Raw genomic sequence first — 13,434 nt, 5'->3', positions numbered from 1 at the left:
CCCAAATATCAGGATAGGCACGTGTTGGTTGACACCAGAGGGTGACGAATATTTTAAACATGCATGCAAATAAAATATGTGATTAGAAAGGAATATACCAATGCGGACACATGTTCAGAGCATACAACTAATTAAGAAAAATGTGAAGGAATTAGTATAAAAGGGTACGAACAAAGGAATAAGACATGCACTGAGAAGATTCAAAGATACCTAAGCCGAAGTGCCCTGATGCCGGAATCGTGTGCTTCAGATCTAAATCCTGAAGGGGGAGCAAAACGAAAAGAGTGAGTGGATCAAAATTTATGATAATAGAACTAATAATAAGAAAACCATTCTCTTTATGAACATACTAACCCTCAGTTTTGAAAACACATATATAGTACTACATAATAGATTTTCGGAAAACTCTAACATGCCATGAAAAACATTCATAAAACATGTATGTGTAAAACAATGCTCAGTACCGGAAATAGTCACCCAAAGGCAAATCTGTAAACCCTCATCAATGATGTACTCACTAGGGATATCATAGTGGCCCAAAGGCATAACCATCACCAAAGGTGAAGCTGTATGACACTGGGTTGTGCCAGTGAAGAAATCATGGTTCATCACCCGAAGGTGAAGCTGTACGACTCTGAGTTACGCCAAAGAAGAAACATATACATGTAACATTTCACACCGACACAAGCCCTGGGCTAGTGAAGCTGGGGGAATGTCACAAATATCCTCAACTGTATCCTATGGCCATAGACGTCTACATACCCGGTTGTGTGTATCTGCTGTATGACAACCCATTAGATAAGCACCGAAAACATATCTCAAAAATTTCATATCAATCTGGGGCTTAAAGGCTCAAATCCACATCTCATAAATCCATGATAATTCATATTCGTAAATCCATAGAATTTCATATGCGAAAGTCCAATAATTCATACCTTTTCGTAAAACGTAATTTCGATAAATCGTAAATAATGCATAAAACATAAAATCATGAAATCATGCTTTTCATGAATGCAAGCCTAATATTTTATCATAACATGCAAGTTAAGAAGGGGTCCATTCACATATATTTTGTTGCCCGGGAGCCCTTTGAACTAGCGAGGATGGTGCCACTTCCCATCGACGTACCTAAACACAAATAGGGATCATTTAGTAAAACTTTACTGAAATTGCTGAATTTGGGAAAACGGGCACCAGATTCGGATTCGACACGTCGAAAAACCTAAGAAAGGAACTCGGGTTCCCCTACGCGTCGACTTAGGTCGCCAAAAAATTCGCCAGTGCCTTCGTGGTCGTTGCCGTGGACGGCGGCAGAGCACAGTGCCTCCGGTAGAGGCGCATGTGCTCCACGTGCTGACCATGATGCACACCCACGTGCGGCCCACGCGCTGATCGTGGAATTGGGCTTGGGTCTGAGTTATTGGATTGGATTTGGGTCGAATCTGTTAGGTTCGGCCAATTTTTGGTTTAGGCTTGGGTTAGGGTTAATGGGTTATGAATTTGGGTAGGGTTATTGGATTGGGTTTGGGTCGATTTTGGATTGTGGGCTGGGTCGACCCGGTTAGGTTCGTGGGTTGCTGGACCCAATAAAGAAGAAAGCCAGACCTGAGATTTTGGCAGGGAAACTTCCTAAGCTCCATTCGAGCTCGATTCATAACTATTTTTCATGAAATAAAAGTCAAATTGAATCTTAGGAGATTAGGAACAAGGGCATACCAAATTGAGGTTGCGCCGAGGTTTGGATCGTATGGAAAATGCTTGCAAAGGATGGGTGGAAATCTAGGGAACTTTCCTCTCACCATTTCTATGCAATACCGTCGTTCAAAACACCCAAACATGATAAAAAAACGAATCATAAGGATGAGAGTAGAAGGTTTAGAATTTTTTTCGAAGCTTACCTATGTCGACATCAGTGAGAGGTTGTTGGAGATGATGAATAGTGACTCACCGTATAGGGAAAAAAGACCAGCGAGCTCAGGGCTTGTCTCATCGTTTCATGTCCCATGAATGACTAGTGATAATGGGGTTAGAGTATCACAGTCTCACCGGGGTAGGGTGACTCGGGCAGGAAAAAGTGTAGAGATGAGAGGAGGGAGACAAGGAGGGAGAGAGTTCGAGAGTGTTCACTCGGGGACGAAAGAAGAGAAAGAGAGGGAAAGAGAGAAAGAGAGAGTTCCAGAGATGGGGGGAGGGGGATGACACGGGGAAGAAGGAGAATTGGGATATGTGTAACATCCCATATCGCCTAGGGGAGTGGATCCTGTAAGCCTTATATGTATATTCCCATCTCTACCTAGCACGAGGCCTTTTGGGAGCTCACTGGCTTCGGGTTCCATCAGAACTCCGAAGTTAAGCAAGTTCGCACGAGAGCAATCCCATGATGGATGACCCACTGGGAAGTTCTTGTGTGAGTTCCTAGAAACAAAACTGTGAGGGCGTGGTCGGGGCTCAAAGCGGACAATATCGTGCTACGGTGGAGTCGAGCCCGGGATGTGGTGGGGGCCCGGGCAGGGATGTGACAATGTGGACCCCACGGCTCACAAAATAACACACACACAAAATATCTTCCTATGTAAAATTACTAAATTGCCCTACATGTTCGTGATTCTGTAAAACATTCATCGTAACTTTGAATTCGATTCCTCTTGCGCCCACACCTTTGTAGCGATGAGTACTATAAGAATACGCCAAGGAAATAGATCTTACGTGATACGACAAGGTGATCAACAAAAGTCAACGTTTTTACCTCGAAGGGTATTTTCGTAAATTCACGCGACTTAAAAATTATAAAAATCAAAATATTTAGGGATGGGTCGTTACATATGTCCCAATCAGACCATGGGCACTTCTGTTCAAATTTGACTACTTCCCTATATTTATGTTATTTGTTATTTTTATCAAGAGTACTTCCCTACAGTTTGACTTGGTTGTTTTGTTAAGGAGAAGATCTTGGAATGCATGTAATTAGTTAATGTAATCTCACTCTTCTTTATATTAAAGGGTTTTTAGTTTGAAATAATAAATAAAAGAAGAGAGATTCGTTGTTGCTTATTCTCTTAACTTTGTTGTAGCATTGCTTTTTTTCAAATTCACCGAAAACTTTAATATCCGATGCTGTTCCACCCTCGGATAAAACAGAACTCTTTGTCATGAACCATCAAAAACAAGGACAAACAAAATAAAACCAAACACAGTAGCGTGGCATAACAAATTGAAAGGGATGCCACTTCACTGATCAATTTCTTGTTCACATGGCTCTATATTCCATATCTGGAAAATATGATCATATTAAGATGAACTATAATAATCAAAAGGAAACATTGAGTATAATGAACTTATTGCAATTTGCTGTCAAGAAGAGGAGAAAGTGAAGAAATCAAAAGCTGAGACGTTGGAATTGGCAAATCATGTCAATACCAGCAAGGGCAAGGGAAAAGTCGTTGTTGGGAACAGAAATGAGAACTACAAAGGCAAGAAACAATCGGGGTTTCGAAATTCAACAGGTTCTGCACTTGGTTTCAATAAACAATTCAGGACCTCTACTGTGTCTCCCAAAACTGGTGGTGCTTCCACATCCACTGGTCTGAAAGTACACAAAGCTAATTTCAAAAGATGTTTCCATTGTCAGTCCACTGATCACTTGAGAAAGGGATGTCCTGGTTTTAAAGCATGGTTAATCAAGAAAGATAACAAGGTCCTTAACGCTTTTGTAATTGTTGAATCAAACATGGTTTTTATACAACTCACAGTGGTTTAATATTGGTTGTTTGATTCATATAACAAACTCTTTGCATGGATTTCAAAGTCAGAAGGAGACAAGTAAGAAGCCCTAGAGTGTTTATGTTGGAAATGGAAATAAAGTTCTAGTTGAAGCAGTTGATCTTGTTAAATTAAGATTGTCATCTAGTTACATTTTGACTTTGAACAATGTTCTTTATGTACCTTCAAGAAGAAGGATTCTGTTTTCTATGACTCAATTTATTAAAGATGGCTTCTCTTACAATGGAGATGGCAATCAAACAAAATTTTATCTTAAGGATCAATTTAACAATTCTATTGGCTATGCATTTCCATACGGTGATCTTTGGCAAATTGAATGCACATACTATCGAGAATGTCTCAGTGTTGTGCATTCTGCTTCAAATCGAATGCTCACTCATGATATATATATCTTCCATGCCTTGGCATAGAAGACTAGGGCATATACGAGGAGATAGAATGATGAGACTTGTAAAAGATGGTGTGTTGTCAAATGTTAACCCAAATGAACTAATTCATAGATTTTTTTAAGGGCAATACCACTAATTGATGTGATAAAAGTTAAGCACTCAAATTAAACCCTCTTATTGTCAAATCGTAGTATAAATGCAAGTAGGGATCGTTCTAAACCTCTAAATTGACTCAAAACATAAAAACAAAGTTAAAAATGTTTGAATAGACTCAAGGGACTCAAAACAGGTTCAAAAGACTCAAAACAACTTAAAAACACTTAAAACTGCCTAAAAACACAAACTGGGCAGTTTCTGACTCTAACACAACTTTGGACGATTTTAGTGTTTTGGGTTGAACCAAAACACTCAAAAACACAAACAAAACAGATTTGAAACACTTTGAAACAAGAAAATAAAAGGGGGGTTTTGATTTGGACGAATTTGAAACAAACAAACAAGTTATAAAACTAGGCAGATTGTAAAACGAAATTGATAAATAAGATGATGGATGGATTAGTTAGAGGTCCGTTCTTCACACATGACACACTTGTACATGAATTGATTTCCAATTGCTTTTCAATAGATTATGATGCTCAACACCCCAGATTAGCCGTGATGCACAAATTAACCCTCAGCTTTTCCTTTACTCATTGGATTGGATGAATGCATGCAACAACCCAAATCATTCTCCAAAAGTCCCCTACATGAATGCATAATAAAGATACAATCAGAGATTATTACGTTTCATGAAAATCATAAGTGTTGACGAGGCAATTGTAACTATGAATGCATGATACGTTTGCTAAGAATTCAATTAACGCGATTGTGACAAGCAACCTTCACTACTAATGAATATAAATTCATGACGATTAGGTGAAACTCCCTTATATCCTAGCATCATATTTATGCATGCAAATTAAGTGTGCACTCTCAACCCACATACATAAACAAGTTTTAATTCAAATAGATAAGTAAATTGAATTCACAATTCATGAAATCATTACTGGATGTAATCAAATCATATTGCAAGTATAGCCATGGTTTCGAAATTCCCCCTAGCTAATAGGGGTTTAGTTCCTCATGTTCGCAAATAAACAAAGATAACTTAAATTAAACATTGAAATCAAAGATAGAAAACACCTAGAAACGTTCCAACAATCCAACGTCTTAGGTATAGGCACGGCTCCTAGGTAGCTCATTCTCCTTCCTTCCTTGCAATACTCACGGCACAAGAGGGATGTTTGGTGAATGATGTAGTGAATTATGGTAGAGGGTGGTTTTGGGGGTGATGGATGTTAAGGACGAATTTGTGGTAAAAGGTGGATGGTGTAGTGATCTGATGGTAGAGGGTGGTGTCCGAATTTGTGGTTGAAAACATCTATTTATAGGCTAGGGTTTTCAAAAATTCTGATGGGAAAAGGCTTAGAATTTTCAGCCAAGGCTTGGGCCTTAATCCAAGGGGAAAAAGAACTAGGGTTTGTGCAGATTTTAGGGTTTCTAGAAGGGTTTGGGGCGCCACTTTTGTAGGGAATTCTAGAAACAATGTTATGTGGCTGATTTCTAGAAGAACAAGGCCTAAAAACATGCAACACCAATGTAGGAACATATAAGGCCTTCTAGAAAGATTTCTAGGTGATTTAAATCAGAAATTAACTCCCCCTTGCAGCAGGAATTAAGTTAGGAAAAGATTAGGATAGGATAGGATAAGATAAGGTTTGTTTGGATAAGATAAGATTGGATAAGGTTTTGGATAATATCTCCTTCTTTTGAGCTGATTCCTTATCTTTTTTGTCTTGAATTTAATTTCTTCATCTCCTTATCAGATTCCTAGCCTTTTGAACTCCAAATTCGTCCATCCAACTTGGCCCATACTTGTTCTATCCATTTAGTGCCCAAAACTGCTCAAAAATGCACCAAAATGCACTTTCTTGCCAACTTTGTTATTAGGACCTACAAACACACGAAAATAGCTTAAAACACTATAATAAACACAAACTAACTACGAAAACGCAAGAAAACAAGCTAACTATGTCGCATAAATATACTCCTATCACTAATTCAACCAACAAGATCAATGCCAAAAGAAGTAGTGATCCCTGGTCCAATCATAGTGAGTCCTCGTCCAATACAAGTACTGATGGGTGTGTTCTTTTAGCCTTTGGTATTGAACACCATATATGTTAAATTCTGGACTCTGGAATAACTGATCATATGAGGTTTGATAAAAGGTTATTTAAGTATATGACAACGATGCATCAAAAATGTGTTGCCACAACAAATGGCACCGCTGCCGTGGCGATTGGGGCCGACACAGTGGACCTCATGCCATCTATTGCTTTACACCACTGTTTGCTCGTTTCGCCATTGTCTCACCATGTATTATCTATTCCCCAAGTTACTGAGCAATTGGATTATGTTGTACTTATGTATCCAATTTTTGTTTGCTTTAGGATATTTAGACCAAGAAGATAATTGGGTGTGGCACTAAGAGAGAGGGGTTGTATTATGTGGATGACGTCGTTCCTGGCAGAGCTAATGTAGTTCGAGCATCCCGTACTAGTAATCTACAAGAAGTTTGGTTGTTACATCGTCAGTTAAGACATGTTTCTTTTGGTTATTTAAGGCGTATGTTGCCTAGTATGTTTCATGAAATAAAGGAATTAGACTTACATTGTGAAGTATGCATTCTTGCTAAGAGCCATCGTGCTTCGTTTTCTCCTAGTATGAATAAAAGATTGATTCTGTTTGAGCTTTTACATTCAGATGTTTGGGGGCCTTCGCCCGTTAACACCATTTCAGGAGTTAAGTGGTTTGTTACGTTTGTTGATGATTGCACTCATATGACATGGGTTTATGTGTTAAAACATAAAAGTGATGTAAGTACGACTATTTGGTCTTTCTCTCAGATGGTGGCTATTCAATATTCTTCTGTTATTAAGGTTCTTCATTCTGATAACGAAGGAGAATATGTTAACTATGAGCTATCTTATTTTTTTCCGTGATCAAGGAATTCTCCATGAGACAACGTGTTCCTATACCCCACAACAAAATGGGGTAGCTGGGAGAAAAAACCATCATATTTTGGAAACTACTCATGCTTTACTTATTGGTGGATCTGTGCCCAAGAGTTTTTGGCTAGACTCCATCACCTATGTCATGTATGTTATAAATCTCATGCCATCCCGGGTTGTAGAATTTCGTACTCCATTCCAGGTGTTGATGGAACATGTTTCTGATGTTCGGTGCAGTACCGAGTGATGTAGCTGATGTTTGGTCTATTCATGCCGAACTTGCTACAAGTGATCAGCTGTTGCTTACCGAAGAAGAGTCTGCCAATCCATGTATTTGTCTTGTCGAAGAGGAGTGTGTTGATGGTCAGCCAGCTGCTGCTGAAGTCGAGAGACTGGAGTTTGCCAAAGCAAGCAGCCCCAAGATTATTGTCGAAGCTGCCTCTCTCCCTAGCTTAATAGTGCCGCTGTCCAATATGTCTTCTCTGGATATCTCTGAGGCAAGCACTAGTGATGCTCATGTAACTAATGATGTTATAAGTACATATAAATTGCCACCAAGGCAAAATTGTGGTGTACCTCCTAACAGGTTCTTTCCGGAAGGAAAAATGAAGTATCCAATAGCCAATTATGTGTCATGTAAAAACATTTCATCCGAACGTCAAGCTTGGGTGAATAATATGGATTCAATTCAAGTACCAACTTGATTAGAAGATGCTTTGAAAAGTCGAGAATGGACCAAAGCAATGGATGAAAAGATGAGGGCATTGCAGAAAAATAATACATGGGAAGTAGTTGAGCTGCAGAAAGGAAAAAAACCAGTTGGGTGCCGATGGGTTTTTACAGTTAAATACAAGGCTGATTGATCACGCGACATGTATAAAGGAAGATTGGTGGTGAAAGGGTATACTCAAACGTACGAGATTAATTATCAAGAAACTTTCTCTTTGATGGCTAAGATGAACATGGTACGAGTCCTTATCTCATTAGCTGCAAATTTGAATTGGCCACTGAAATAGTTTGTTGTAAAAAATGCATTTCTTCATGCCTATTGCGGAAGTCACTTTATGGGCTTAAGCAATCACCTCGTGCATGGTTTGGGAGGTTCACTCAGGCCATGAGAAAGAATGGGTATTATCAGAGTAATTCTCATCATACTTTATTTGTGAAGCGGAGCAACGGTAAAATAACAACCTTGATTATTTATGTAGATGATAAGATAATAATAGGTGATGATTCAGATGAGATTGTCTAATTGGAGAAGAACCTTTATGTCGAGTTTGAGATGAAGAGTTTAGGTGATTGAAGTTTTTTCTTGGAGTTGAAGTTGCTCGTTCATCCAAAGGTATTTTCTTGTTTCAACAAAAATATGTTCTAGATTTATTGAAGGAAACAAGTATGCTTCGGTGTAAACCTCGTGGATACTCCCATTGTAGAGAAACATTACTTGGGAATTTATCTGGATCAAGAACCAGTAGATAAAGACAGATATCAAAGGATGGTAGGAAGACTAATTTATTTAGCTCATACCCATTCGGATATAGCCTATGCAGTGTGTGGTGAGTCAGTTTATGCACTCACTGAGTGTGGATCATATGACAGCTGTTATGCAAATTTTAGCTTATTTGAAGTCGGCTTCGGGGAAATGAATTTTGTATAAAAATTCCGGTCACTTGAAGATTGAGGGATTTACTGATGTTGAATGGGCAGGTGATCTGATTGATAGGCGCTCTACTTTTGGATACTTTACGTTTGTTGGTGGAAATCTAGTCACTTGGAGGAGCAAGAAACAAAATATGGTGTCAAGGTCTTTAGTTGAGACCGAATTTAGAGGTATGGCACATAGAGTATGTGAAGTTCTTTGGTTGCATAAGTTACTTTAGGGTCTAGGTTTCAAACCAAAGGAGGCCATAAATTTGTATTATGATAATAAGTCTTCACTGGAGATTGCAGAGAACCAGGTACAACATGACAAAACAAATCATATGGAGGTTGATCGCCATTTCATTAAGGAAAAACTTGAAAAGAAGACTGTGTCAGTACCGTTTGTGAACTCGGAAGAGCAACTTGCAGATATCTTCACTTATGCCGTGTGTAGCAGGTCTTTTGATGACTCACTTGTCAAGTTGGGCATGTGTGATATTTATGCTCCAACTTGAGGGGGAGTGTTGCCGTGAGTAATAATTAAAAGGGTATGTAAATATATTGTAAATATTAGGAATCCTTTATTAGGAAGGATATATGTTTGTGTTCTTTATTGTTTATTGTTTCTTTATGGAACAAGGATTGTATCTTGTATATATTTTCAGTTATGCAATACAATGAGAATTAAGCTGTAAAATTCAAGTCAAGGTCCCTTTAAAAGTGATAATAACTGTAGCTGTTGGATCACATTTGAGCGGCCCGGATCCCGAACTAGGTGGATTAGGTGGAAAGGGATTCGGATGGGATCCCTTTCCTTGTGTTAGGGTGTTTTGGAAAGGTGTTGGTCTTTGTGTGTATTTTTGGAATAAATGTGGTGAATTTAGAAAGGTTTAATTTTAAAATTTTAACGGAGTGTAGATAAAAATTGGGGTAAACTTAGATGAAAAGTGGTTATGTGATTGTATTTCTAATGAAAAAATTGGCTTAATTAATAAAACTCTATGAATTAGTTAAATTAAAATCATGTGATGTTACATACTAGCCCATATCCGGATATCGTGTTAATTTTCCTTTCTTAGGTAATCTAGTTTAGAGTTAAAAGGTAAAATTTGAATGGTTAATTTTGTATCAATAAAAATATTAAAATACTAAAATTTGAACGAATGATCCTCCGAAAAACTCGAAACTGACTGGATCTCCTTGTTTTCTTTGATAGCTATATAAGTTGTGGTTGTGGAAATCCAATTTTATTTAATGCTGTTGGATTTTGGTAATGTGGAAATATGTTTAGTAATTGAACCTCGAGTTTGATTTAGTTTGCCTCTCAAACTGTTGGTGCTCATTCCTGTGTATATATACGTGTAAAGAATTCCTGTGGAACAAAACTTTTGAAATGTTCCATGTGCGTGAAAGCGAAACTCCTGAAGATAAGGTGGTCGAAATCCTGTCAAGGTTGCCATCCAAATCTCTGATGCGATTCAAATGCACACGCAAGTCTTGGTGCACTCTTATAATTAGTTCAAGCTTTGTTGCCAAACACCTCAGCAATTCCGTAGACAACAAACTCTCATCCTCCACTTGTATCCTTCTCAACCGTTCTCAGATGCCGGTTTTCCCAGACAAAAGTTGGAAATATGAAATTTTATGGTCCATGATTTATCTTTCCATTTATAGTGATGAGCACAACCATCACTATGATGTTGAGGACCTAAACATACCGTTTCCATTAGAAGATCATCATCCTGTACAGATTCACGGTTATTGCAATGGGATTGTCTGTGTAATAGCAGGGAAAACTGTTATTATTTTATGCAATCCTGGAACCGGGGAATTCAGGCAACTTCCCGATTCATGCCTTCTTGTACCCCTTCCCAAGGAAAAATTCCAATTGGAGACGATTTTTGGAGGATTGGGATTTGGTTATGATTGCAAAGCTAAAGAATACAAGGTTGTGCAAATTATAGAAAATTGTGAGTATTCAGATGATGAGCGAACATTTAATCATAGTATTCCTCTTCCTCACACGGCTGAGGTATACACCATAGCTGCTAACTCTTGGAAGGAGATTAAGATTGATATATCAACTAAAACCTATCCTAGTTCTTGTTCGGTGTACTTGAAGGGATTTTGTTATTGGTTTGCAAGCGATGGCGAGGAATACATACTTTCATTTGATTTAGGTGATGAGATATTTCATAGAATACAATTGCCTTCTAGGAGAGAATCCAGTTTTAAGTTTTATGATCTTTTTCTGTATAATGAATCCATCACTTCTTATTGCTCTCATTATGATCCAACTGAGGATTCTAAATTATTTGAAATATGGGTAATGGACGATTATGATGGAATTAAGACTTCATGGACAAAACTCTTAACTGTTGGACCCTTTAAAGGCATTGAGTATCCATTGACACTTTGGAAATGTGACGAGCTTCTTATGCTTGCCTCCGATGGAAGAGCCATCTCTTATAATTCTAGTATTGGAAATCTCAAGTATCTTCATATTCCTCCTATTATCAATGAGGTTATTGATTTCGAGACTCTTAGTTATGTGGAAAGTATTGTTCCGATCAAGTGAGTTGAGGGCAAAGTTTCATTTTTCTCCTTTAAATTTAATTTTCTTTGTGGTCATTGTAGTATGTTTGCTTATCAAGGGCTACCATTAGTTTTTATGATTTCCACATTTTGTAATGTTTTTGAAACCTTTAATTTTTGTGATTTCCACATTTTGTAATGTTTTTGAAAGTGTACTATAACTATCTTTTTGGAGTTAATTAATAATTTATCAATACCCTTATGTTTTTGTTTTTTGGAAATTCCCTTCTTAAAAACCTTATAAGTTTTTACTCATTTAATATAATCAAGTTAAACCTTCTACCGTAGGCATAACTGCTCTCTTAAAGTCTTTATTTTGAGGACGTGATGTCCTTTTTCATATGAGCCCTAGATTAATCCAATGATGACCTTATTGTCGACGAGCAAGATCTGTTGAAAAGGTTTCGATTGAAATCGATTAAAACGAATTTACAATACCCGGTCAATACATCTTCGAAGGGGTGTCTCATTGTCAAGTGTAAGAATATCCGGTGTCCATGGAGGATTTTCGGATACCGGAAATGTAATGAAGAGTTTAAGATTGCCAAAGATGAAGTTTCCCACAATGTGATTTGGCTTTGTTGAAGGACCGTCACCCGCAAGTCAACACGCGGCTTACTGGTCATGTGGATGCAAATTTTCGCCTCTTTTGTCTCGGACAAAATTGCACCTACACAACAATTATACCTTAGGGTCAAGGCCAAAAGCCTCACGTGCCCACGATGAATGGGGGGGGACTTTGGCCGAAGAACCTCCGATGCCAAAGTTAGAATTTAGGGAGAAAAGTGTCTTGAGAGTATTTGGAATTTTTGCTAGAGAATCAGAGACCCATTTTGAAGAAAAGAAAGGGGTTTAAATAGAAGAGTGGCCGGTCTCTTAGGGTGAGAGAGGACCGGCCACTTAGCCTTGTTTGTGGGTTTTGTTCATGATTTATGATGATTTTGGGAGTTATGTGATTAATTGACTAATTAATTTGGCAAAATAGGATTATTACCAAATTAATTAGCTAATCAATGGGATGAAATGGGTAAATATGGTGAGATCAACTAGGATGGCCGGCCCTTTGGGAGTTTTTGAGGTAAAATGGATGATTTAATTACCAATTAACATATTGTTTAGGAATAAATATATTAATTGGCGAATTAATATTATAAAAGGAATGTATTCGGGAATTTATGGTATAATTAGCTAATCAATTGAATCATAGATTAGCTAATCAATGTCAAAAAAGGAAAACTTTGGTGGAAAGGAGGAAATGGTCAGCTCCCTTTGGAGAAGGGATATCCGGCTTTTAGGGTAAGTTTTGGGCTTAATTGATAATTTAATTGGTTGATTAATGAATTATTTAGGAATTAATTCATTAATTAACCAATTAATCTCCATTTATATGGAATAATTTAGAGGTTTTGAAATGATTTTCTTGTAGAGAATATGGAGCAAAGATGGATGAGATAAGTTTGAACTTATTTACCTTTTTTGGGCATTTTTGACTTGGTTGAGGATGATTGCCTACTACCTGCGCATAGGAATCCTGATACACCTCAAGGGTATTTTTGTCTTCCTCATCCAAAAATCCACATGTCGCCTTATGATTATTTTTTGCTCCACAAGTCACATGATGAGGGAAACGTTCAATGATCCCGATATGGTTTACAGCGCCAAAGATGGTGTGCACGATGTTAAAACCAATCTCGGGGTCACAATAGTCAGCATCTCGGGCTAGAGGATTGGCATTGTCATCAAGATGCGGTTCACCTGAGGACTCATTTGCCAATCTTCCTGCCTATTGTGCCAAATTTGAGAGGCTAAATCTGGGCAGCAAGACAACCATCCTAACCGACGGAGACCATTGTTTTTGGTACTTTGTCTTTGCAATTGGTGCATCAATCAGGGGTTTCTTGTCATGGATGCGGATAGTTACTACGGTTGATGCATCTCACTTGAATTCAAAGTACAAAGGTGTCCTTTTAGTTGCG

The 13,434-nt window shown here is 38.0% G+C and overlaps 1 protein-coding gene across 1 annotated transcript; it reads left to right on the top strand.

The window, feature by feature from the left end:
* The first annotated feature begins 10,134 nt into the window (after positions 1–10,134).
* On the top strand, positions 10,135–11,664 carry LOC114822780 (F-box/kelch-repeat protein At3g06240). The gene has a single exon (XM_029097930.2). It carries the CDS (start codon positions 10,257–10,259, stop codon positions 11,439–11,441), a length of 1,185 nt encoding a protein of 394 aa, XP_028953763.1. The 5' UTR covers positions 10,135–10,256; the 3' UTR covers positions 11,442–11,664.
* The last annotated feature ends 1,770 nt before the right edge of the window (positions 11,665–13,434 follow it).

The sequence above is a fragment of the Malus domestica genome, chromosome 17 (genome assembly GCF_042453785.1).
Source record: "Malus domestica chromosome 17, GDT2T_hap1".
NCBI lineage: Eukaryota > Viridiplantae > Streptophyta > Magnoliopsida > Rosales > Rosaceae > Malus > Malus domestica.
This window is presented reverse-complemented; position numbering and strand designations above follow the sequence as displayed.